At 53.0% G+C, this 27,511-nt stretch overlaps 1 protein-coding gene across 1 annotated transcript in view; it reads right to left on the reverse strand.

Moving 5' to 3' along the window:
• Nucleotides 1-10,598: 10,598 nt before the first annotated feature.
• Nucleotides 10,599-27,511, reverse strand: part of LHX1 (LIM homeobox 1) — a 71,115-nt gene continuing 54,202 nt past the window's right edge. Inside the window, exons 4-5 of the mRNA XM_076072469.1 lie at nucleotides 21,349-21,514; nucleotides 10,599-11,245 (exon numbers count right to left, since the gene is read on the reverse strand). Of these exons, the coding sequence (XP_075928584.1) occupies nucleotides 10,599-11,245; nucleotides 21,349-21,514 (813 nt within the window). The remainder of the gene's footprint in view (nucleotides 11,246-21,348; nucleotides 21,515-27,511) is intronic.

Consider the following 27,511-nt stretch of genomic DNA (forward strand, 5'->3'; position numbering starts at 1 on the left):
TCTCTCAAGACACGTGCCATCGCGCTCGACATTCCGCAAATGATTCTCGTTGACAAAATGAAAGTTTTTGCTTTGTTGGAAAGTGCGTGACCTCATCTGGAGAGCGAGCCGGAATTAAAATGTGGCTGATGGAGAGGCGACGAGTCGTAGGGTGATTGTGCCCTATCAACACCTGCTGACGGAAGACTGCATTATAATATACAATTAGCCATCGTCATCATCAGACTGCGGTTGATGTACACAGCGGCAGGGGCGAGCGTTGTGGTTGCGGGAGGAGGTATGGAGACGGGGGTTTTGTGTTGCGGTGATATTGGAAGAGAAGGACTAAAGATCCCCCGTGTAGCCTTTAACAGACTGTTGGGGCAAGTGCTGTTCGCGAGCACTTATGAAGGCCGGAACAGGACACGAAGGGGTTGGCACGGTTGCCTTAGGTCTCTCCAGTGGCGCGATGTTCACACACCACACCAGGTACTTATTTGAGGCTGATTCGACCTAGGGGAGGCTCAGGACCGGTTCAGATAATTGTCACTGGTGTTGGCCGTGAGCGGAAATTGAACTCCGTTCGCCGGGTTCGGAGCGCAGCGCGCGAACCGCTACACTACCGCTCCCCCTATATCGCCCGTGCGTGTGTACGCGCGCGCGCACACACACACACACTTTCATTGTATTGAAATATCTTTCATCGTCATCACACTAACTTTGCACACCACTCAAGCCTCGTGTATACCACCTGACTTGTACGTGACCACGCCCACTCTGAACCCCTCCCCTCTCCCCACCCACTGTGGAAACAGACGCCGCTCCTCCGTGCAGCAGCAGCAGCGTTCGAGGCCCTGATGCAGCCTCCTCTCGCTCCCCATCCTCACCCCCTTCGCTCCCGTTTCTCCGTCGCGATGCCATCATTTACCCCCCCCCCCCACGTCTTCTTCTCTCTTCCCTCTACCGCTCATTTCTCTGTTTCCATTCTTCTAAAAAAATAAGCGATGTAGCGCAGTGGGTCTTACCCGGCAGAATAAAAATAAAAGTTTAAATCGTTTGTAGTCCATTACACGACATCCCTTCGTGTGGTGGTGGTGGTGGTGGTGCAGCCACGGGTAGAGAGTTGCTAGTTCGGATACATACACACATACATGTGTATATATAGAGACAAAAGTGCTTCCTCAACGTGTATCATTGTACACAACATCTGTTTATGGCTGCGTCGGGATGACTGTGTGGGGGGAGTGCGGAGTGTAGAGAGGAGCGGTGGGACAACGGTTTGCGCGTTGCCCGACGAAACCCGGCGAACCCGAGATCGATACCCGCTCACGACCAATAACAGTGGCGATTATCTGAGCCGGTCCTGGGCCTCCCGTAGATCTACTCAGCCTCAAATGAGTACCTGGTGCGGTGTGTAAAACAGCGCCACTGGGGAGACAAAGGTGGTCGGGCATGGTGCTGGCCAACCACCCCTCTCGTGTGCCGTGCCGGCATAGGTGCTACTCGCTAACAGCACTTGCCCCAATAGTCTGTCACGGCTACACGGGGGATATTTGTCATTGGGGTGTCGAGGAGGAGGAGCGGTGGTTGGCTGAGCGCCACTGTTGCCTCGGTGCTGTTTACGCGATTTCTGGCTGTTGCCAACTCGTCCCGCGTGTAAATAAACCCGCGCCTTGGCACCCACTCCTTGTAAGTTTGGGGGTGCAGCGACTTTGCGCACACGTGTGTGAACATGTGTGTGAACATGTGTGTACGTGTGTGACCGTGGGGAGCGGTGGCGTAGTGGTTAGCGCTACGCTGCGCTACGAACCCGGCGACCCGAGTTCGTTCCCGCTCACGGCCACCAACACCAGTGACGATTATCTGAACCGGTCTTGGGCCTCCCCTAGGTCGACTCGGCCTCAAATGAGTACCCGGTGTGGTGTGTAAATATCACCACTGGGGAGACAAAGGCGGCTGGGTGTGGTGCTGGCCACCTAGCCCCTCGTGTGCCGTGCCGGCCTTTATAGGTGCGATTCACGAACAGCACTTGCCCCTACAGTCTGTGACGACTATACGGGGTTTTATTTGTGTGTCTGTGTGGACTATTTTAATGATCGAATTAAGAACATAATTTGGGTTCAGAGAAACAATGTAACATACCCCCTCCAATTTACTGTTGTGACGGGGGGCAAATTCTAAGTTATATATTTCAGATATTTTCCATTCATGCCCATAGATTGGACTCTATATGCGTGCCAGATTCAGAAACTATCTAAATATAACGCTGAAAAGGCATTCTTACACATCTCATCAGCCGCATGGCCAACCTCCTGGGAGTGCTTCATTTCAGCAGGGTTGATTCTGGAAAAGCAAACGTCTGCATGGACCGGTTTTGACACTCGGTGTCTCATCAGCAGGAGTCAGCCCATTGCTTCAATCAATGCCGGGTCAAGTCCCAATATGACAGGCAAGGGAGTCCTGTCTGTGCAATAATCCTTCTGCTAGAACTTCATCGGAATCCTAATCATGCACGATCATCTATATATTGGAATATATTTTTTTTTAAAGTTTTGCCGGCTGGATGGCTGCTTTCCCCTTATTATCCTCTCACCCGTAAGAGTCAAGTCCAAAGGATCGTCACGTCCGGATCACGTGCAGGTTGCTAGTGTCATTATTATATACCGGAACGAACTCGTGAAGGCTGTAACCAATGCCACCACCACCACCACCGTACGCAGCCAACCGTGATGATGGGAGGTGCAGATGCACGGGGTGGCCCCAGCAGTCGGGACAAGCGTTGCGTTGTGCTTCGTCGCGGCCACAACCGCCGCACGAGCCGCGGCACGGTCGTGTGCGGACAAAGTCCGTGCCCGCTGTCATTGCGGAAAGTGCGCGCTTAATAACATCAATCTTGATTTTCGATTTAAAGCTTTCGTGACTGCAAGGATTCATCTCCTTTGGTTCTTTCGGTAAAGTCACGCAGAAGGAGAATAAAATAATAAAATAAAACAATAAAATTCTATGAAGAAGGCCACTTGTGTTGTGGCCGAAACGTCGTGAGAATTTTATTGTTTTATTTTATTATTTTATTCTCATTCTGCGTGACTTTGCCGAAAGAACCAAAGAAGACCAATCTTGATTTGAAGCTTTCGTGACTGCAGGAATCCATACTCTTTGGTTCTTTCGGTAAAGTCACGTAGGTAGAGAAATAAAATAAAATAAAAACATTTTAAATAAATCACGACGTTTCGATCGCAACACAAGCGATCGTCCTCAGGCGGAAAAAAATAATTCAGCAGTGGAACTGGTGAACAAGGAAGAACACAGCGAGAGAGCTATTTTTCTACCTACGTGACTTTACTTAATAACGTCAACAAACAACAGGCAACAATCAAACGAGCACATAACAATGATGACGATGATAGAGAATGGACTCTGTCCAGCGATAAAGATTTGTTTTATTGATTTATTTAATAACCAGACCAAGTCACACGGAAGGGCTAACACTGCCCTCGCGAACAACAAACACCTCCACGGATGGCGCCTTGCGTGTGGGTGAACCCGACAGAGAAAGCGCCCATAGATAAGACAAACCCCTTAAATATAATTATAAAACGATTTACATGGCGAGGGGTGGGGTGCCTGGGGGGGGGGGGGGGGTACGAGGCTGGTTTAGTGATCTTCGTTCGTCATCAGTGGCCCTGGTGGCCAATCCACTGCATCCCAGGATTAGGTGGTGGTGGTGGTGGTGATGATGATGATGCGTGTTGGTTGTTGTGGAAAGACGTGTATGGGGTGAGTGTCAGGGTCATTGTTTCACGATTGTCAGAGGCCGCTTCTGAAAGACGGTTGAGGAGGAGGTCGAGCAAGAGGAGTTGCCATAAGAAAACGCAAGTGGACGATTTCCCAGGTGAGATGGACGCCGTTTCGGTGGTTTTGTTTTTGTACGTTCCGATTTTCGTCCCTTCGCTTCTCTCCGCCTCTCTCTCTCTCTCTCTCGTTGCTGTTGTTGTTGTTGTTGACATCGCGCGCGCGACGAGGCCGAGGTCAACATCGCTGAGGTTCAACTTCTTTTAAAGTCGAGTCAACACCACTCCCCATACCCGCTCCCATCCCAATCCTCCACCTCCAACCCACAAATCTCCCCCGTCCCCTCCACCACTCCCTACCCCTCGCCCTCAGCGTTCGTCACAATGCATTAGCCCCTCCCCCACCCCCAAGAGGCGCCGCCCCCCCCGCCCCCCACCGCCCCCTCCTCAATTCGCCGCCCCACCCCAGAGTCTCCACTGTGCTGCCCCGTCTCGCGGACGCTGCCCGCCAGCCCCACGTGGGTTCGCGTCACGCCCCCCACGTGCCGTCCCCGCTTCACGGTGCAGCGGGGAGTGTTTTTTTTTTGTTGTCGTTTGTTTTTGTTTCTATGGCCGATCGACTTCATTTGTGCTTCAATTGTCCTCACAGTTTCATGGGATTGGTGGTGGTGGTGGCGGGGGGGGGGGGGGGGGGGGAGATGGGGAGCGGTGCGGGAAGTGGGGGGGGGGCGATGTTGTTGTTGGTGGTGGTCGTGGTGGTGGTTGCAGTGATGATCGAATGGTGATATTCAGTCGGAACAGTTCAGGAAACACAGATACCGGGAATGATGTTGGCACCCAGTTTACATCGTGCTCGCATTTAACGTTGTCCTAGATGTTTGTTTTGTTGTCTATGATTACAGCAATATATGACGCAATGATATCGGATTATTTGTTACTAGTGTTGTGTTATGGCTAGGCGTCACCTTGTACTCTCGTGGTAGTGCCTTACGCCATACTAATCCCCTTACTTCATGACAGCCGAGCAACGTTCTGGACACTATCGAGTGAGCAATTAAGTCCCGGTGGTTGTGATGGTGGTTGCTGTGGTTGTGGTTGGTGGTCGTGATCGTGAAAGGTGGTGAAGGGTGCAGGATGCGGTGGTTTGCGTGGTGATCTGGTAGTTAAGGTGATTATGAAGTGGTGGTGGTGGTGGTGATGAAAGCGAGTGAATCTGAGAGTCTGCTGGTAATGGCGGTGTGCTAGCGGGTCACGTGATATTTACCGCTGGTAATCTCATAGTAAACCTAGTCCGGAATGTTTTGATATACTGGTTCCGGTGGTGAGTTGATGGCGAGAAACGTAATAAAGATCGGATTACGGTGGTAAAGATGGCAAACTGGTGGTGAGTAATCCAGTGGTAAACCTTTTGTAAGCTAATAATCTGGTGGTGAGCTAGTGAGTGATCTGGTGATGAGCTAGTGATCTGGTGGTGAGCTAGTGATCTGGTGATGAGCTGGTAATCTGGTGAAGCTAGTAGTCAGGTGGTCAACTAGTGGTCAGGTGGTGAGCTCATGGTCAGATGGTGAGCTAGTGGGCAGGTGGTGAGGTAGAGGCTAGGTGGTGAGGTTGTGAACAGGAAGGTAATCTGGTTGTAATAATTCGCTCCTCAGCTACTGATCGGGTGTTGATCTAGCGGTGAGCGAGTAAGCTGGTGAGTGATGAGTTAGTGAGGTCTGGAGTTGTGTGGCGTGGAGGTGACATCGCGAGTGAGACCCGATCACGTGAGAATCGCTCTCATCACCACCACAACCACCACCACAACCACCACTACTCACATCACCACGACCACCAACATTCACATCTCCACCACCCACCACTCACATCACCACTACTCACATTACCACCACCCAGCGCTCACTTCACGACTCACATCAGCACTACCACCCACGACTCGCACCACCACCACCACCACTAACATCACCACCACAACCACCACCCATCACTGACATCACCACCACAACCACCACTCACATCACCACCACCACAACCACCACCCACCACTCACATCACCACCACAACCACCACCCACCACTCACATCATCACCTCCACAACCACCACTCATCACTCACATCACCACCACCACAACCACCACTCACATCACCACCACCCACCACTTACATCACCATCACAACTACCACTCACATCACCACCATAACCACCACCCACATCACCACCACAACCACCACCCACCACTTACATCACCATCACAACCACCACTCACATCACCACCATAACCACCACCCACCACTTACATCACCACAACCACCACAACCACCACCCATATCACCCCCACCACAACCACCACCCACCACTTACATCACCACCACAACCACCACCCATATCACCACCACAACCACCACCCACCACTTACATCACCACCACAACCACCACCCACCACTCACATCACCACCACCCACCACTCACATCACCACCACCACAACTACCACCCACCACTTACATCACCACCACCACAATTACCACCCACCACTTACATCACCACAACCACCACCCACCACTTACATCACCACCACCACAACCACCACTTACATCACCACCACCCACCACTTACATCACCACCATAACCACCACCCACCACTTACATCACCACAACCACCACAACCACCACCCATATCACCCCCACCACAACCACCACCCACCACTTACATCACCACCACAACCACCACCCATATCACCACCACAACTACCACCCACTACTTACATCACCACCACAACCACCACCCACCACTCACATCACCACCACCACAACCACCACCCACCACTTACATCACCACCACAACCACCACAACCACCACCCACATCACCACCACAACCACCACTCACATCACCACCACCACCACAAACACCACAACCACCACTCACATCACCACCACAACCACCACCACAACCACCACCACCACTCACATCACCACAACCACCACTCACATTACCACCACCACAACCACCACAACCACCACCACAACCACCACCACAACCACCACAACCACCACCACTACTCACATCACCACAACCACCATCCACCACTCACATCACCACCACCACAAACACCACAACCACCACTCACATCACCACCACAACCACCACCACAACCACCACCACCACCACTCACATCTCCACAACCACCACTCACATCACCACAAACACCACAACCACCACCACAACCACCACCACAACCACCACCACAACCATCACCACCGGCAGTCGCTTACTCCCTGGCACTGACCTCACCGTGAGAATTCGCTGCCATCGCCACTTTCCCCCTTCCAAGTTCTTATCTCATCGCTTTGGCAAAGAGGGAGAGACCGAGACTGTAACTGATCATTTATAATCGTACGATCTTAGCAAAAAGTAACACTGGAAGTTTCAACAAATTATTTCTATTGACGGTTACTGTTGTATTCGATTTAATTAATCCCCCACCCACCATGATAACGTGGAATTTCCCACCACCGGATCGATGTAGGTGACAGCCGCTACCTCTCCCCACCCCCCGCCCTCTACGCCCCCCCTCCCCCCCCCCCAAATTAGTTTATTTGAGAAATTTGCCGCAGATTGATGAATGTCTGAAAGTCAAAATTGGTCTTTAAAAAAAATACACACAAAGTTATGTTCGTGTCCGCGATGAGTGATGAGTAACGGATTAATACTGAAAGCGAGATGCCATGTCATAGAGAGATACCACACAGGGTAAGGGCGAGTCTGTTTTGTTGCTTTAAAAATAACAAATTGTTGTAGCGGTAATTGTCGTTGTATCGATACTCTGCGCAATTGGTTTTACACCTGCAGTTATTTCACGACCCATTTTACGATTCATAATCGGGGTTGTTGTTTTTTTTTGCTGCGCGCTACGTAATCGTGTTAAATAACAATGTTGTGTCGTAAAGCGTCCTCCACCCAACGCAGGCTGAACTGAGCTCTTGTTTATCAACCTGATGATGCTGGCTGCAATCTCCAGCGAAACCTCGCGCCTATTCAAATGTTGTGAGATTCATTACTCTCCAACAACAACAATAACAACAAAGACAATCGGGAGTGCTCCCGAACCGGTCACACATTATGCCACGTTTTGATTCACGCGACACTCTTGTTAACCGGTTGTGACGGGTGGAGGAGGGGTTACGACACACACACTTTTACACGATGACATCACCCAATTATCGATCACTGCACAACTGGTTTGGTTCTCGTCATTTTCCGGGGTTGTACCGCGCGATCAACTCGGCGCGTCGACCTTTGCCCGACGTTTCGCTTCCTGGGGCACGGCTCTCGCTCGCAGCCAGCCAGCCGCGGTGGTGCGAAACGTCGGACATCACCACCACCACCGCCACTATCATCGTGTGCGAGCGACAACGCGGTACAGCCCCGCAAAAAGCTCCACACAGACACACGCACGCAACCGCACGGACCGCGTGCAGGCAAAAAAAGTTCGTAAGTTTGCCGTAACAAATCCGAGTGCTTTTCGTCGTAATTCACGACGGCTTCCTGTTGTCCGTTCGGCCTGAAGCGAGCACGCGGCACGGATCGGCCGTGCGATTGAGGATTTTGAACCTCTACACCGCCCCCGACCCACCCCCTCTCGCCGATCACAGCCCTGCGTCCACCTTTCCAATAACAGAGATCAGAAAAAAAGCTAAGTGAGACTTACAAAATTAAATCCATGGGACAGCGCCGTGAATGGGGGGACCGGGGGGGGGGCGGGATTGTGGTTGACGGTTCGATGGCAGGGAACCCTCGACGGCAGTGGCGATGCGGAGAACAACAAGAATAACGACGATAACGATGTAATTATTATAATAATAATACTGCGGAGACGATTGCGTTGTTCATAATGCTGCTGTTCACGCGTCAACACAAAACGAAAAAAAAACATATTATTACTGTCATCATCATCATCATCGTCGTCGTGGTGGTGATTATTATTACTGAATAAACATTCGACCCCCTCCCCTCCGCCTCCCCCCCACCCCCCACCCCCCCCCCAAAAAAACCGGAGCTAAATCTCAATAATCCGTCAAATCTCAATACTGAAATCGCGAGTATAAGAGCCGCAGTCCACGCCTGAGCGATCATTTTTGCTGCAGCCGTTGGCGGTTCCACGCGATCGAATCGCTTTGCCGTGTGCGTACGTCTCCTGCAACCAGTTGCGAGAGAGACACAGAGACGGAGACGCAGAGAGAGGGAGAGAGACAGACAGAGTTGCGACCGCGAACCCGGTGGGCGAACGGCAGAGGAACGGACTCCGACCCTTCGGCTCGACCGCCTCTCGATCCGTTGTTCCGAGGGGTGTGCGACTGATCGTGGCTATCGGGGGGGGGAGGGTCTCCATCCGACCAGATCGCTGTGCGCCCCGAGAGCAATTCGCTAAATAAGAAGTGCACACACGCACGCGCACGCACGCACGCGCGCCCACACACACACACACAAGACACAAATATCTCCCCGTATAGCCATAACAGATTATTATTTTTTTGTGGCAAGTGCTGTTAGCGAGCACCTTACGAAGGCCGGAACGGTACACGAGGGCGTGGATGGCCAGAACCACGCCCGGCCGCCTTTGTCTCCCCAGTGGCGATGTTTACACACACAACGCACCGGGCACATACAATTTGAGGCTGAGTCGACGACAGGGGGAGACCCGTGACCGGTTCAGATAATCGTCACTGGGTGTTGGTAGCCGCGAGCGGGAATCGAACTCGGGTCACCGGGTTCGTAGAGCAGCGCGCTAACCGCTACACTACCGCTCCCCCTCCCACACACACACACAGACACACACACGCGTGCGCACACACACACCCACACCCACCCACAGGCGCGCGCACACGCACGCGCGCGCGCGCGTATACGAGCGCGCAATAGACTCATAATGGCTATAAACGAGCTCACCACGGGAGCGAAAAACACTGGAGGTTTGATAAATGTGACGCCGTGACAGATTGGAAGGAGGTCTCTTCGTTCTGCTCAAGTGTCGGGTCTTCCAACGTTCTCGTCCGGCGGGTTCAACACTATTTTGTTACACGCGGGTTTGTTCGAGTTTACGAGTCATTGTATTTGCTTTGTGAATCATGTTGATGATTAGAATTTTTTTGCTTATTATTAGTTTTGTCGCTTTGCTTGTTTGTTCAACCCCCAACGCCACCCCCCCATCCGTCTCCTTCACACGCCCCCCCAAAGCCCCCGCAAGCCCCCCTCCCCCCACCCCTCACGACGCCCACTCGTGACGTCACAAAGTCCTCTTCAAAATACACGCGCACACACACACACACATATCGTCGCACGTGCTCATGGCGGCTTCGAGTCGAGGTTTCTTTTTAAATCTTCAATGAACATCGGGACGGACGAATTCCCGAGGAGATATCGAGGTCAGCAGCTCCAGATTTTGGCTTCTAAAAGGTTTTGTTTAGTTATTCCCCCCCCCACCCCCACCTTATATTCACACCCATCTCCTCCCACGCCCCTCCCCTCCCAACCCCCCCCGGCCCCCCCCCGCCCCCACCCCCCAAATCCCACCACTCCCGGACGGGCCCTCCATCATCTTGCGTTTTGGTTCGGTTGCGTGAGCGGACAACGAGGTTGACAAGTATAAGTTCATAAGAAGAAGAAGAGATGGAGGGCGTATCGGGTGAGCCACGTGTCGGGTATCATCATCACCATCATCACCATCATCACCATCATCACCATCATCATCACCATCATCATCACCATCATCATCACCGTGCTACAGTTTTCTTGCTGTTGCTGTTGTTGTTTGTTTTGTTTCGCCTCTCGTTTCACCAGACCGTGCCCTCGCCCATCTCCGGGTGCGCCAGCGGGTGGCCGTTATAGGGCCCAGGTCCCGCCCCGGGAATGTGGAATGGGGGGCTGGGCCCCGCGCTCACGTACACGTCCCCCTGTGGGACCCCCATGGCGTGCAGGTGCGGCGGTGGCGGCGGCCCCCCTCCGGGTTGAGGCTCCGGGCTGGGGGTGTCCGCTCCCCCACCTGCCCCCCCGGGACCCGACGTGATTCCTGGTCCGGATCCACCGCTCCCACCTCCTCCTCCTCCTCCTCCTCCACCGCCCCCACCTCCTCCTCCGCCTCCACCGCCACCTCCTCCGCCACCGCCACCCCCGCCACCTCCGCCACCTCCTCCGCCTCCGGGCCCACCCGCTCCCCCGTGGGGCAGCATGTCTGCGAAGCGAGGCACCCCTCCGGCGTCGGGACCGGGGATGCTGGTCGGGTGGTGGGGGTGCTGGTGAGGGTGCGGGTGAGCGTGGTGAGGGTGCGGATGAGCATGGTGGGGGTGCTCGCCGGGTCCCGCGAGCCCCCCCGCGGTGGGGAGGAAGGCGAGCTCGGCCGCGCTCTGCGGCTGCCCCGGGGGCCCCCCTTGCGGGAAGAAGTCGTAGCTGCTGCCCGGGACGTAGTAGTCGCCTTGGTAGTCTGTGGGGCAATACGGGGGGGGGGGTGGGAGGGGAGGGCGGTGGAGGGGGCGGGGGTGAGAAGGGTGGGCGGGGTCAAATTTAGTATTTTAGAAACGTGATCTTTATTTAGCCTGGAGGAATCCGATGAGCTATGAAGCTCTTTTTCACAGATGACCAGATGCTGTTTGACAGGGTGAGAACTCAGGTGGAGACCACGATTGAGGCTCAATGGCAAGAAGTCACTCGGGGTCACCAAACTGGAGCCGGCTCCACCAAAAATTTCCCAAGCACTGCGGTCCTCTCTCCCTATATATGTCCATGGTATCAGCCAATCAATGAGTGTTTACATACAAGAGTCAATTAACTAATTCCGAAAGCAACCTCAAGTCGCTTCCCACAAAACATGTTACCTATTACTTGTATCGGCCTGGGTCAATCCTTCTTACAACAATTCGTTGAAATTTCACATTCCTATGATGGAGGGCGGGGGGTCTGTCCAAACTGTTGACTTCCCATTAATTGTATCGACCTTCGCAAGGATGATTGGCTGAGTAAACCCCGCCCCCCGCCCCAACGCAACCAATCAGGAGGATTTGAAACACAAGAAGCACAGATCACCTCCACGTGTTTTAAACATCATACTCCGTGTGTTCTCGATGGCTGTCAGTCGACACTGACTGTACCAACCCATGCGGTGTTGTTGCTGTCAACTAGTTGATGTCGTCCCGATTAGCATTATCGTACCGAGCACACGACTTCTCCGAATCGGCAGGACAGTTCAGCGTCGCCTTTAAATTACTACACATAGCGGGCGGTGATGATGACGATGATGGTGGTGATGATGACGATGGTGGTGATGATGACGATGATGGTGGTGGTGATGATGATGATGATGGTGGTGGTGATCATGATGGTGGTGATGATGACGATGGTGGTGATGATGACGACGATGATGGTGGTGATGATGACGACGATGATGGTGGTGATGATGACTATGGTGATGCTGATGATGGTGGTGATGATGATGGTGGTGATGGTGATGATGATGATGGTGGTGATGAAGATGATGGTGATGATGGTGATGATGGTGGTGATGATGATGATGATGGTGGTGGTGATGATGGTGGTGATGATGGTGATGATGATGATGGTGGTGTCGGTGGTGTAAACATCGCCACTGGAGAGGAAAAGGCGGCCGGGCGTGATGCTGGCCACCGCACCCGCCTTGTCTATAAACGTGTCTACTACGTAGCACGTCATGCAAATATAACGGTGTCTACAAACGAACACGAGTCGGCCTATGATCGCATGTTGCTGCGTGGTCTGGGACTGTTTTGATTGTTTTGCTAAATTTCCCAAGCTTGCGTTTGGTGATTAAAAAAAATCGGCGGCAATTTATAGACTCACGCAATTTGTACTCGTACACACACTGCAGGTTGTTTATTTATTTCTAGTGCATTGTTTGGTGTTGTACTTGCCGACCCCGCCCCTACTGGACCATTTGCGAAAGAGCTTCACAGCTAATCGGATTCCTCCCTCCAGTCCAAATGAAGATTCTCATTCTGATCTGATCCATGCTATCAACAACAGGGCGATTGAAACCTCTGCAGTCCCCGCCCCCTTCTAATCTAGGCCCCGCCTCCTGCCTATTAGCCCCGCCTCATTCATCTCTAGACTCCGCCCACCCAATTGTAAGCCACGCCCGCCCCATCAATTAGGTCACGCCCACCCTCCACTTAGGCCCCACCCCTCTTCCTGATGAGGCCGCTATTGTTCATCTCCCTCCTGTCCCGATGTTCGCTCAGCGTCGTTTCCTCGTTCGCTTGCAGTTCTTTATTTTTTTAAAGCCGCTCCGCTCTCGGCAACATGTGAACGTCAGCGCGTGGACACTTGGCACGAAACGTAAATAAACGATCGGTTCTCGCGCGCGAGATGTCCGGGGATTTGTGTTTGTTCGTACGATTTTTTCCAATCGATTAATCGATGCGTGCGTACATCGATTCATCCCTACAAATTACTACCCCCAGGCGCCGATCTCTCTGAATCGAGTCGCCTCCATCCGCCAATTGCACCACAAAACCCCCAAGCTCGCCCCCCCCCCCCCCCCCATGCTCCGTCCGCTACAAAAACACACGATCCACTGCTGGATGGTTTGTCTGTCATGGGGGTTGTTCACCGCTCCCTCCCGTCACCACCACCTCGAAAGCCTTATGCTTCCAAGTTGCGTTATGCTTTGTCAACAGGGGAAGAGGTGGGGGTGGTGGTGGAGAGGTCGGAACGAGGAACGAGAGAGGTGGAAGATCGTGGTCGTGGAGATGACGACCGCTCGTGTTGCGATCGAAACGTCGTAGTTGTTTTTGTTATTCTCTTTGAACCTATCAACGTGACTTTACCGAAAGACCCAAAGAATATGAGAGTGGGGGGGTGGGAGGGGGTTCGTTAGGGAGGGTGCGAGGATCTGTGGGGGGGGGGGCGGGGGGGTTACAAGTGGGGGTGAGAGGGGGGGGCGGAGGGGGATGAAGAGGGGAGATCGGGGGGGGGCGGGGTGTGGTAAGAAAGGCACTTCATTCATTCAGCTGCCGCGCCCTGTAAGATCTTCATGTGTAGTCAGGGAGACTGTTTGGCATCTCCCTCTCTCAATTGGAGATCGATTTAAAAAGCCGAGGGTGCGGAGTGGGGGGGGGAGGTGGGGGGGAGGGAGCCGCCCAGAATAGCAATGGCTGGCTGCTGCCGATGAGACGCTGCGTGTCGAAACCGGTCCAAACGGAGTTTTGCTTGTCCTGAATCAACGCTGGAATTGCGCACTCACTGGAGGATGGCCTGATTGGGCTTTGCAACAATTTATTGTTTGTATACGGAGAGACGGACATTGGAGGGGAGGGGAGGGGGGAGATACATAATAATAGTTTACATTTGTAAGGCGCGATTCATCTGCAGATGCTAATCTCCGGCCTATTTGTTATTTATTTGTTATTTTCAACAACGACGCTGAGTTTCGGAGAGAGCCGCGGAGGGAGATGACGGGGAGAGAGAGGGGGGGGGGTTGAGGTTTAGGGAGGCTCAGGGTGATGAGGGTGGTTGGGAGGGGGGGGAGAGCAGGAATGGCCAAATTTTGTACGGAGATTAAGCGAATAACACGCGGATTTGCGCGGCCTACAAGCACCGCAGAGAAAGGGCTCCTGCCATTATCGTCAGTTCTGATAATTTTTTTCTCTCTCTCTCTCTTGTATTTCACTTCACATGCAAATCTCACTGGGGGTGGGAGGGAGGAGAGGGATGGGTGGGGGTTTAGGGTTACTAGGTGTGCGTGCGTGTGTGTGTCTGTGTGTGTGTAGGGGTATTGGGGAGCGGTGGTGTAGCGATTGGCACGCTGCGCTACGAAACCTGGCGACCCGGGTTCGACCAACACCGGTGACTATTATCTGGGCCTCCCCTAAGTCGACTCAGCCTCAAATCAGTACCTGGTGCGGTGTGTAAAAACATCGCCACTGGGGAGACAAAGGCGGCCGGACCGTGGCGCTGGTCACACACCTCCCTCGCGTGCCGTGCCGGCCTTCATAGGTGCTCGCTAACAGCACTTGCTCCAAGAGTCTGTGAAGGCTACGGGGGATCTTTGTCTTGTAGGGGTGGGAGAGTGAGTGAGTGCGTGGATGGACCAGCGAGCGAGTGGGAGAGTGAGTGAGTGTGGTGGATGGGCGAGTTGAGTGTGGTGGATGGGTGAGTGAATTGCGGTGGTGGCCGGGTGAGTGAGTGAGCGAGTTGGGAGAGTGAGTGAGTGTGGTGGATGGGCGAGTGAGTGAGTAAATGGGTGAGTGAATTGCATGTGGGGGCCGGGTGAGTGAGTGAGTGGATGCGTGGGGTGAGGAGGTAGATGGATAAGTGAGTGGACGGATGACCTAGTGAGTCAATGGGTGAGTGGCTGCATTTGTGATGTGGGTGGATGAATGGATAAAATGAGCGAGTGGATGGATAGATGAGTGAGTGAGTGGTGAGTGGGTGAATAGGTGAGTGAGTGATTGAGTGCGTGTGTGAGTGGATGGGTGGGCCTGTGATTCGATGGATGAGCAAGTGATTGAATGGGTGGCTGGATATGTGGCTGGGTGTGTTGCTGAGTGAGTGATTGAGTGGCTGAATGTGTTGATGGGTTCCTTTTCCCGTTGCGCACTCAACATTCGCACGTTTTCGAAAATGTCGAGCATTTCAAGTTGTTTTACTATTATTATTGTTGTAGTGAGTGAGCGGTTGAGTGAGCAATTGCATGAGTGAGTTACTGAGCGAGAAAGAGAGTGGGTTGGTGAATGGGTGGATGAGTATGTAGATCGGTGGATGAGCGAGCTCGTGGATGAGCGAGTGAGTTAGTAGATAGGCGAATAAACGAGTGAGTTAGTGGGTAGGTGGATGAGCGAGTGAGTTAGTGGGGAGGTGGATGAGCGAGTGAGTTGGGAGGTGGAGGTGCGAGCGAGTTAGTGGGGAGGTGGAGGTGCGAACGAGCAAGTCGGCGAGCGAGCAATCAGGTGGATGGGTAGTTGGGTGTGTAGTTGGTTCGGTAGTTGGGTGTGTAGTTGGTTCGGTAGTTGGGTGGATGAGCAAGCGAGCGAGCGAACGGGCAAGTGGGAGTGCGGATTGGTGGGCGGGTTGGTGGATGGGTGGGTGAGTGGGTGGGTGAGTGGGTGAGTGGGTGGGTGAGTGGGTGGGTGAGTGGGTGGGTGGGTGAGTGGGTGGGTGGGTGGGTGAGTGGGTGGGTGGGTGGGTAGGTGAGTGGGTGGGTGAGTGAGTGGATGGGTGGGTGAGTGAGTGGATGGGTGGGTGAGTGAGTGGATGGGTGGGTGAGTTGGGTGGATGGGTGGGTGGGTGAGTGAGTGGGTGGATGGGTGGGTGCGTGGGTGGGTGGGTGAGTGGGTGCGTGAGTGGGTGGGTGGTTAGTTGGTTGGGTAGTTGGTTGGGTAGTTGGTTGGGTAGTTGGTTCGGTAGTTGGGTGGATGAGCAAGCGAGCGAACGGGCAAGTGGGAGAGCGGGTTGGTGGGCGGGTTAGTGGATGGGTGGGCGGGTTGGTGGATGAGTGGGTGGATAGTTGAGTGGGTGGGTGAGTGGGTGGATGGATGGGTGAGTGGGTGGGTGGGTGAGTGGGTGGGTGGGTGAGTGCGTAGGTGGGTGGGTGAGTGGGTGGGTCAGTGGGTGGGTGAGTGGGTGGTTGGCTGAGTGGGTGGGTGGCTGAGTGGGTGAGTGGGTGGGTGGTTGAGTGGGTGAGTGAGTGGGTGGGTGAGTGGGTGGGTGAATGGGTGGGTGAGTGGGTGGGTAGGTGAGTGGGTAGGTGAGTGGGTGGGTGAGTGGGTGGGTGAGTGGGTGTGTGAGTAAATGGGTGGGTGGGTGAGTGAATGGGTCGGCGGGGAGGTGGTTGGATTGGTGGGGCACAGCAAAAGCTAAATCGGCGAAACTCAACGGGGCTTTGGCGCCAACGAAATAAAAAAAAAACCCGACGTGGGATTAGGCCCTGCGCCTGGCGGCTCCGTTTCGCGAAATAACCCCGGACGGAGCGATGCAGATCCCTCCTCTCACCCAGAAAATCCCACACACACGACAAAGACAAAGACCCCCGCCCCCCGTATAGCCTCAAAAGACTTGTGGGGCAAGTGCTGTTAGCTGGCACCTATGAAGGCCGGCACGGTATGCATGGTGGTGGGTGGCCAACACCACGCACGGCCGCCTTTGTCTCCCCAGTGGCGATGTTTTTACACACCGCACCAGGTACTATGTTGAGGCTGAGTTGACCTAGGGGAGGCCCAGGACCGGTTCAGCGAATCGTCGTTGGCGTTGGCCGTGAGCGGGAATTGAACCCGGCTCGCCGGATTCGTAGCGCAGCGCGCTCACCGCTACACTACCGCACACACGCACACACAAACACGGACGCACAAGCACACACGCACACACGGACCCCCACTTCGCTACCCCTCAAAGTATCTTTGAACCCAAATTGGGGCCAGAAACGCATAATCACCCAACATGTTTCGGGACGCCCCCCCTCCCCTCCCACCCATCCACCGCCCAACCACCTCCAATCGCTCCCCCCCTCCCACCACCGCCCAAACAGAACCCCGCCCCCCCCCCCTCGTGATATAATGAGCAGCGGTTGAGTCTCAAAAGCTATGGCTACATTCACAGGGGGTTCCAATTATGCGAAGATGATGGTGATGGACGTGGTGGTGGTTGGTGGTGGCGATGGTGGTAGTGGTGATGGTCATGGGCTTCCCCTAGGTGGCCTCAGCCTCAAATGTGTACCTGGTGTGGTATTTAAACATCGCCACTGGGGATACAAAGGCGTCCGGGCGTGGTGTTGGCCACACACCCTCGTGTGCCGTGCCGGCGTTCGTAGGTGTTCGCTAACAGCACTTCCCCCATTAGTCTGTTCAGCCTTTACGGGAGATCTTTGTCTTTGGTAGCAGTGGTGGTGGTGATGATGGTGTTGTTGTTGGTGGTGATGATGGTGTTGTTGGTGGTGGTGATGATGGTGTTGTTGGTGGTGGTGATGATGGTGTTGTTGGTGGTGTTGTTGGTGGTGGTGAGTGCGGGGATCTGTGGCCCAGCGGTTAGCGCACTGCGCTCCGAACAAGGCGACCCGAGTTCGATTCCTGCTCACCCGAGCCAACATCGGTGACGAACCATCTGAACCGGCCATGGGCCTTCCATTCATTTACATACAGAGGCATAGACGTTACATAGAGACCGATATAGCTGCATAGAGATCGACAGAGTTACACAGATAATTAATCATAGTGACGCAGAGATTCATGGAGTTACATCGAGACCCATAGACCAAAGTCCAGAGTCGTCAGCATTAACGGCAGTGACAGGACATCGTGGTCACATATCGACTCATAGAGTTCCATAGAGTCACCTAGAGACTCGCAGAGTTACACAGAGACCCATAAAGTCGCCTGGAGATCTATAGAGTTAGACAGAGACCCATAGAGCTGCGTAGCGATCTAGAGACACATAGAGACGCATAGATCACAGCCCCCAAGTCACAGGGGCACTGCAGGGTGGAAGGTACGAAAACAAACAAGCTAAGTGGTAGATTTGAAGTTTTCGTGACTGCAATGATCCATACTCTCTGGTTCTTTCAGTGAAGTCACGTGGGTAAAAATACACAAATAAAGTTAATCAAATCACGACGTTTCGGAGGCAACACAAGCATCCGTCATCAGGTGCAACTAGCAAGGCAAAATAGTTGCACCTGATGACGGATGCTTGTGTTGCCTCCGAAACGTCGTGATTTGATTATTTTTTATTTTTTTATTTTTACCTACGCGACTTTACCGAAAGAACCAGAGAGTAAGCTAAGCAGGGCTTGGCCTGTGTCGTACGAGGACAAGTCGAGCACCGTGCTTAACAGGTGTTAGAGGCTGCGGGGGCTACGCTGTGGGCGGTGCAAGGACAATCTCATTGTTGTACTCAACCTCTAAGCTCCTACATCGATACATAATTGAACAAATTTTGTTGGTTGCTGCGTTGGCACAATTAACAGCAACAACAACAACTCAACACACTCGTCAATAACAACACCGTGGCCTTAAGAGTAAACAAATAAAACATTTGTTTCTGTGCTAAGAAGGGCCATTGCCTGAAACGTCGCCGATTATATATATTCATTTGTATTGGAAGGCCACGTTACAGTGTGACATCTACGATGCCCCGCCCTTCAACGACGTCCGCGATGACGTCACAATAGCGCCATTTTGACGCGCTTCGACGTAACTGCAAAGCCTCGTGGTGTTTCATCTGAAACATTTTTTGTTAAATTATTATTATCATTATTCCCGTCATTATTTAGGGTTTCACGCGAAAGAAGAAAAATCAGACTCGCGTCTGACATCGGCCCGCGAGGCATCGACGTCCCTACAAAGCCTCACCGAGTCTCGAGACTCAATTTCGCGAGGGTCCCGCTGCCGTGAATTCCACGAGGCGATTGGCAAACGAGTGGTGGCGCAGTGGTCAGTACATTTGGTAAAACCGAGGTCGATTCCCCGGCCACGGCTACCATCAGTCACGAGCGCTACCTGTCCTGCTGCTGGTCACCAACCCGCATTGCCCAGCCTGGTGAAGTACGCTCAAAACAACCCCGAGGGTCAACACGAGGCCAGGCACGGGGACTGTCTTCATCCAGCAGTAGATCGACAAAGCGCTGTTAATTATATAATTATTGTACACAGAGAGACAGAGAGAGAGAGGGGGGGGGGACGATGGGAGGGAGTGGGTTTGGAAGAAGGAGAGAGTTGGGATTTGGGAAGGGTGGGTGTAGGGTGAGTGAGGGTGGGGGGTGGAGAGGTGGGGAAGGGAGGGAGGGGAGGAGGGGGCAATGTGGGGAGAGGGGGGGGGTGGAAGGGGGAGCTTAGAGGGGGAGGGAACACTGACCTCCACTGCTTTTGAAGTGTCGCGCGTAATTGGAACAAATCCGACGCCGAATGTGCGACAAAAAGGGGCCGCAGATGCGGCTTTGTCCGGATATTATCACGGCCACCGAGGGCCCGGCTACACCCCCCCCCCTCCCCGCTTCTTACCCCCCTCTGCTACCCCCCCCCCCCACTTCTACCCCTCTAACCCTCCACTCCAACCCCCTCCCGACACACAGACTGCGGGCAACACAACACAGCGCGGCCCATTCATACGAGCGGGTTTGTGTATGGGGGGGGGGGTGGTGGTGGTGGGTGGTGGGGGGCTGTGTTCAGGCAGGGAGGGGAGAGGTTTGGTTGAGTGAGTGGGTGGATTTGAGGTTTGAGCGCGCGCGTGTGTGGGGGGAAGTGGGGACGGAGACGTGGGGGGAGGGGGGTGGGGGCGCAGTGGTTAGCGCACTCCGCTACGAAACCCGGCGAATCGAGTTAATAACTCAACCCCGTACCTGCTCCCGTGTTGGGCCTCCCCTAGGTCCGCTCGCTGTTTTAAATGAGTGACACGAGTCCGCCGTGTAAACGCATAGGCGCTGCCGCGGAGAGACAAAGGCGGCCGGGTGTGGTTTCGATCACCCCCCTCCCTGCTTGTTGTGTCCATGCCGGTCTTAATAGGTACTCGCTAACCGCACTCGCTCTCACGGCGTGCGAGGCTGAATGAGAGTACACACACGCACACGCACACACGCACACGCGCACACGCACACACACGCACACGCACACACGCACACACGCACACACGCACACACACACACACGCACACACACACACGCACACACACACACACGCACACACACACACACGCACACACACACACGCACACACACACACACGCACACACACACACGCACACACACACGCACACACGCACACGCACACACTCACACACACACACACGCACACACACACACGCACACACACACACACACGCACACACACACACGCACACACACACACACGCACACACACGCACGCACACACACACACACGCACACACACACACGCACACACACACGCACACACGCACACGCACACTCTTCCCACCGTGATTCTAAAACGTCGCACCAACCCCACCGCACACCAAAGCCGCCCCATCGCCCCATCGCCCATCGCCCCATCGCCCATCGCCCCATCGCCCCATCGCCCCATCGCCCCATCGCCTCCGCTTCTGAGTCACTCGTCGCCCGTGTCTCCACGGCCCCATTCTCCCCTCTGCCCACTCATGCGCCATGTACCCCGTGTCTCTGCGCCTTTGTGTCAACATACATCCATATCCCTGTGTCTTTCCATCAATGTCCCCATTTCTTCATATTCCAACATCGATCCAAACACCCTGTACCCCCCATGACCCAACGTCCCCGTTTCTCCATATCCTCATGCCCCCCCCCCCCATGTCCCCGGGTGCCGCCAATTCTCCCATGCCCCCTCCCCCCTCTACCCCCCTAGCCCCCCCCCCCCCTGTCCCGATGCCCACTTCCCCATCTGCTTCCATATCCCTGCGTCTCCATATCCCCTTGTTCCATTCTTCCCCCCATCCCCATGACCACATGTCCCCGTGTTACCATTTCCCAGTATCCTGACTCTCTCAATGCCGCTCAAACCCCCGTGTCCCCTCTGTGTCTCCATGCCCGAACCCCTCCCCCGTGTCTCACCGAACCCCCCCCCCCCCCCCCCCACGTACCGCCGTAGTAGTTGAAGGGTCCGCTCGCCATCATCTCCGCCTCGTCGAGGCGACCTCCCAGGGTGCGCATGCGTCTCGGGTTCCTGAAGAACGCGTGGCGGCGCGCCCCGAGGGCGCTCAGCTGCTTCATCCGCCGCTCCTTGGAGCGCCGGTTCTGGAACCAAACCTACACGGGGCCAGGCGCGCGGTCGGTATGGTTATTGTGACTGATAGGAGAAGAGAACTCCTTTGTCAGTGGCGCCCCCCCCCCTCACCCCCCTATCATCAACGTCCTCCCCCTATGCCCCCTAAACAAGGGGGGGGGCAGGGATGCTGATGGGGGTGGGGGAGCACTTTACTGGCTGAAAATAAAACGACCGTAGGTGGGCCGTGACTTTAAGTGAGCTCAGTGAACACGCTCGGGCGGTGACAGAGTCGCAGCCTACGAGGGGGAAAAACGAACAAACGAACAAGACACGTGGCAGTGAGCGGTAGGAACGGGCCACGCCGTGCTGATGACACTAGCGGCAGGCGAAGCCAGTCCAAGCATTTTGCTTTTTAAAGCAAGATCCCCGCCAGCCAGCGACTTCACCCCCCCCTCCCCCCTCCACCACATCTATTGAGAGGAACTGTTGTCCGGACGGCGTCACGATGTGCGGACTAAACTTGGTTTATTGCATTCCTCGTTTTTGTATTACTGTACTTGTTTTTTTTTTCTATTGAATGTTTTGGCGCGTGCTAGACCGTTGTCTTTCCACCTGCTTGATATGAATGAATAAATAAGCGGAGATTGAATTACAAAACAAACCGACATTTTCATGTTGCCGCTGCTGCTGCTACGTTGGCTTTGGCGCAAAAGAACAGTTACCAACAGCAAACACTCGTTTATATAATCAAATATGGAAAAGCCCGACGTTTCAGGGTAATGGGCCTTCCATTGCACGTAAAACGGTGTGGCACATAAAAGCAATAATGTTGTAAGAAGGGCCATTGCCTGAAACGTCACCTATTATAAATATATATTCTTTAAAACAAATCAAATGCCACACAGCAGTGTTGTTGACGAATGAGTTGAGTGGTTGGTGGTGTGGGGAGCGGTGGTGTAGCCGTTAGCGCGCTGCGCTACGAACCTGGGACCTCCTTCCCGCTCACGGCCAACACCAGTGACGATTCTATATCACTATGTAATGTAACACGATTTTTTGTTCCTGGGTAGTGATATTTCCTAATTGCTTACACCTCAAAGTATAGAAAATGGTGCTATTATTCCCCACAAACTTTGCTTTTGTGACCAGGACTTTACGTGAAGGAAGGACACAAATGCACACCACGTTTTCTCATTGAAAATAGGTAAGTTTCAAAATATCAATGTCCTCATCACAAAAGCAAAGTGTGTGGGGAATAATAGCCATTTTCTATACTTTTGAGGCATAAACAATTAGGAAATAACACTTACTACCCAGGAACAAAACAAAAATATTGTTACACAGTGAATTATCTGAACCGGTCCTGGGCCTCCCCTAGGTCGACTCAGCCTCAAATGAGTACCTGGTGCGGTGTGCAAACATCGTCACTGGGGAGACAAAGGCGGCCGGGCGTGGTGCTGGCCACCCACCGCCCTTCATAGGCGCTACTCGCTAACAGCACTTGCCCCTACAGTCTGTCCAGGCTATACGGGGGACCTTTGTCTTTTTGCGTGTTTGTTTGTTTTTAAAATGAATAAAAGCAAACGTGTGTCAAAACACACGCGTCGGTTTACACAGAGCGGTCTTTGAGGTCGCGAGTAAAATTACGGAGAGCCCCCGCCCTTGAGTTGAAGAGTTATGAAGGGAGAGGCGGGGACCGCACTCCGAGTGGCATAATGATCGCAGACGATTCGAGTAAGTGATTGTCATTGCTTGAAGTCTATTAGATTTTGAGAGGCAATTATTCTTAATCACGTGTGTGTGTGTCGGCGCGCGTGTGTGTGGGGGGGTGGGGAGCGGTAGTGCAGTGGTTAGCGCTACGCTGCGCTACGAACCCGGCGACCCGAGTTCGATTCCCGCTCGCGGCCAACACCACGTGACGATTATCAAAACCGGTCCTACGTCTACCCTAGGTCGACTCAGCCCCAAATGAGTATCCCGGTGCAGTGATGTGTAAACATCCAAAGGCGGCCGGGCGTGGTATTGGCCACCCACCGGCCTTCATCGGTGCTCGCTAACAGCACTTGCTCCTACAGTCTGTTAAGGCTACACGGGGGATCTTTGTTGTGTGTGCGCGTGTCTGCGTCTGCGCGCGTGTGCGTGTCGAGCTACACTCTGATAATAAACGCCAAACAATGGGACACTTCCTTTGATGCAGGGTGACTGATTGTGTGTGCTTCAATCGCAATCCGCCAACACAAGTGTCTGTGTTAATTGGGATGTTTGCTCAAGCATCTGCACAGTGCTGCGCGTACAAATGCATGCGCATACACAGTATTTATCTGAATGTTTGAATGTTTAGAGGTGACAATGTGTTATAGTTTCGTGAATGTGTAAAACACATCAAGTATAGACAGTACAGGAGAACCCCCCCAATTGGTTCAGTGATTGGGTCGTTCAGCGAGTATAGGACATACTGTACACGCTCACAACATCGAAACGTCGTAGTTTTTATTGTATTTACTTTTATTTTTCCATCTACGTGACTTTACCGAAAGAACCAAGTAAATTCGTTCCGATAGCATCGAAAGTGGCCCCTTTTTACCCCAAAAACGCACTTTATCATGTTTAAACAATGGATATCAATGCATACAGATACCAAACAACACGATAAACACACACTATTAAAATAAACATGGTTAATCAATGCGTTAATTCATACCTATAACCGCCCATCGTTAACAGGGGAATGTTCGGTGAGCGAACACATTGGGCTCTATGGAGACACTACACTACTCTACACTACTAGACACGACACTACTATACACTACATTACGTTCCACTACACTACTATACAGTGAGGAAAAATGATTTGATCCCCTGCTGATTTTGTACGTTTGCCCACTGACAAAGAAATGTTCAGTCTATAATTTTAATGGTAGGTTTATTTGAACAGTGAGAGACAGAATATCAACAAAAATCCAGAAAAACGCATGTCAAAAATTTGATAAATTGATTTGCATTTTAATGAGGGAAATAAGTATTTGACCCTCTTTCAATCAGAAAGATTTCTGGCTCCCAGGTGTCTTTTATACAGGTAACAAGCTGAGATTAGGAGGACTCCCTTTAAGAGTGTGCTCCTAATCTCAGCTCGTTACCTGTATAAAAGACACCTGTCCACAGAAGCAATCAATCAATCAGATTCCAAACTCTCCACCATGGCTAAGACCAAAGAGCTCTCCAAGGATGTCAGGGACAAGATTGTAGACCTACACAAGGCTGGAATGGGCTACAAGACCATTGCCAAGCAGCTTGGTGAGAAGGTGACAACAGTTGGTGCGATTATTCGCAAATGGAAGAAACATAAAATAACTGTCAATCTCCCTCGGCCTGGGGCTCCATGCAAAATCTCACCTCGTGGAGTTGCAATGATCATGAGAACGGTGAGGAATCAGCCCAGGACTACACGGGAGGATCTTGTCAATGATCTTAAGGCAGCTGGGACCATAGTCACCAAGAAAACAATTGGTAACACACTACGCCGTGAAGGACTGAAATCCTGCAGCGCCCGCAAGGTCCCTCTGCTCAAGAATGCACATATACATGCCCGTCTAAAGTTTGCCAATGAACATCTGAATTATTCAGAGGACAACTGGGTGAAAGTGTTGTGGTCAGATGAGACCAAAATGGAGCTCTTTGGCATCAACTCAACTCGCCGTGTTTGGAGGAGGAGGAATGCTGCCTATGACCCCAAGAACACCATCCCCACCGTCAAAAATGGAGGTGGAAACATTATGCTTTGGGGGTGTTTTTCTGCTAAGGGGACAGGACAACTTCACCGCATCAAAGGGACGATGGGCGGGGCCATGTACCATCAAATCTTGGGTGAGAACCTCCTTCCCTCAGCCAGGGCACTGAAAATGGGTCGTGGATGGGTATTCCAGCATGACAATGACCCAAAACACACGGCCAAGGCAACAAAGGATTGGCTCAAGAAGAAGCACATTAAGGTCCTGGAGTGGCCTAGCCAGTTTCCAGACCTTAATCCCATAGAAAATCTGTGGAGGGAGCTGAAGGTTCGAGTTGCCAAACGTCAGCCTCGAAACCTTAATGACTTGGAGAAGATCTGCAAAAAGGAGTGGGACAAAATCCCTCCTGAGATGTGTGCAAACCTAGTGGCCAACTACAAGAAACGTCTGACCTCTGTGATTGCCAACAAGGGGTTTGCCACCAAGTACTAAGTCATGTTTTGCAGAGGGGTCAAATACTTATTTCTCTCATTAAAATGCAAATCATTTTTGACATGCGTTTTTCTGGATTTTGTTGTTGTTAGTCTGTCTCTCACTGTTCAAATAAACCTACCATTCAAATTATAGACTGATCATTTCTTTGGCAGTGGGAAAACGTACAAAATCAGCAGGGGATCAAATACTTTTTTCCCTCACTGTACACTACTATAAACTACACTATACACTACTATACACTACACTATACACTAATATACATTACACTACTATACACTACACTACACACGGCACATTGGGCGTAAAGTGATTAGTCGTTAACAGGGGTGGTCGTTAACAAGGGTTTATATTCTATTATACTGCAAGCAATCCACTCTCACACCTAACAAACTCGCCAGACCTCGCTAAGCAGCCGTGAACCTGGTGAGAACTTGGACTTTTGACCACGCCGCCACCACCCCAGGGCTTGCCAGGTGCTGTAGGGGTCACGGTTAGGGGGGGGTAGTGCTGAGTGCCCCCCCCCCCCACCCATAGTACACGTGTGACCCAACGCACACACACACGCGTGCACACCACAGTAGCCCAGGTACCATTACCTGTGTGACCCAACGCACACACACCTGTGCGCTCCCTCACTCTCGTGCTGTACGAGTCCTCTAGCTGTCTGTCGCTCTCCACCTGCCCCCAGGCCAGTACTGTACTCCCTTTAGCTGCAGCAGCAGTAGAACCTGTATGCCTCCCCGGACCATGCTAGTACCACATCAGCAGCAGGCTACCGGTATGACGCGCATGTTGAGACGCTATTTCTAGCAGCAGCAGGAGGTAGCAGCAGGCTACCTGTATGATGCGCATGTTGAGACACAATCTCTAGCAGCAGCAGGAGGTAGCAGCAGGCTACCTGTATGACGCGCATGTTGAGACGCTATCTCTAGCAGCAGCAGGAGGTAGCAGCAGGCTACCTGTATGACGCGCATGTTGAGACGCTATCTCTAGCAGCAGGAGGTAGCAGCAGGCTACCTGTATGACGTGCATGTTGAGACAATCTCTAGCAGCAGCAGGAGGTAGCAGCAGGCTACCTGTATGACGCACATGTTGAGACAATCTCTAGCAGCAGCAGGAGGAGCAGCAGGCTACCTGTATGACGCACATGTTGAGACGCAATCTCTAGCAGCAGCAGGAGGAGCAGGAGCAGGCTACCTATATGACGCACATGTTGAGACAATCTCTAGCAGCAGCAGGAGGTAGCAGCAGGCTACCTGTATGACGCACATGTTGAGACGCAATCTCTAGCAGCAGCAGGAGGTAGCAGCAGGCTACCTGTATGACGCGCATGTTGAGACGCTATCTCTAGCAGCAGCAGGAGATAGCAGCAGGCTACCTGTATGACGCACATGTTGAGACGCTATCTCTAGCAGCAGGAGGTAGCAGCAGGCTACCTGTATGACGCGCATGTTGAGACAATCTCTAGCAGCAGCAGGAGGTAGCAGCAGGCTACCTGTATGACGTGCATGTTGAGACAATCTCTAGCAGCAGCAGGAGGTAGCAGCAGGCTACCTGTATGACGCACATGTTGAGACAATCTCTAGCAGCAGCAGGAGGAGCAGCAGGCTACCTGTATGACGCACATGTTGAGACGCAATCTCTAGCAGCAGCAGGAGGAGCAGGAGCAGGCTACCTATATGACGCACATGTTGAGACAATCTCTAGCAGCAGCAGGAGGTAGCAGCAGGCTACCTGTATGACGCACATGTTGAGACGCAATCTCTAGCAGCAGCAGGAGGTAGCAGCAGGCTACCTGTATGGCGCGCATGTTGA

The sequence above is a fragment of the Petromyzon marinus genome, chromosome 38, assembly GCF_048934315.1.
Source record: "Petromyzon marinus isolate PM22_M1 ecotype Great Lakes invasive population chromosome 38, UKy_Petmar_22M1.pri1.0, whole genome shotgun sequence".
In the NCBI taxonomy this organism is placed as follows: Eukaryota; Metazoa; Chordata; class Hyperoartia; order Petromyzontiformes; family Petromyzontidae; genus Petromyzon; species Petromyzon marinus.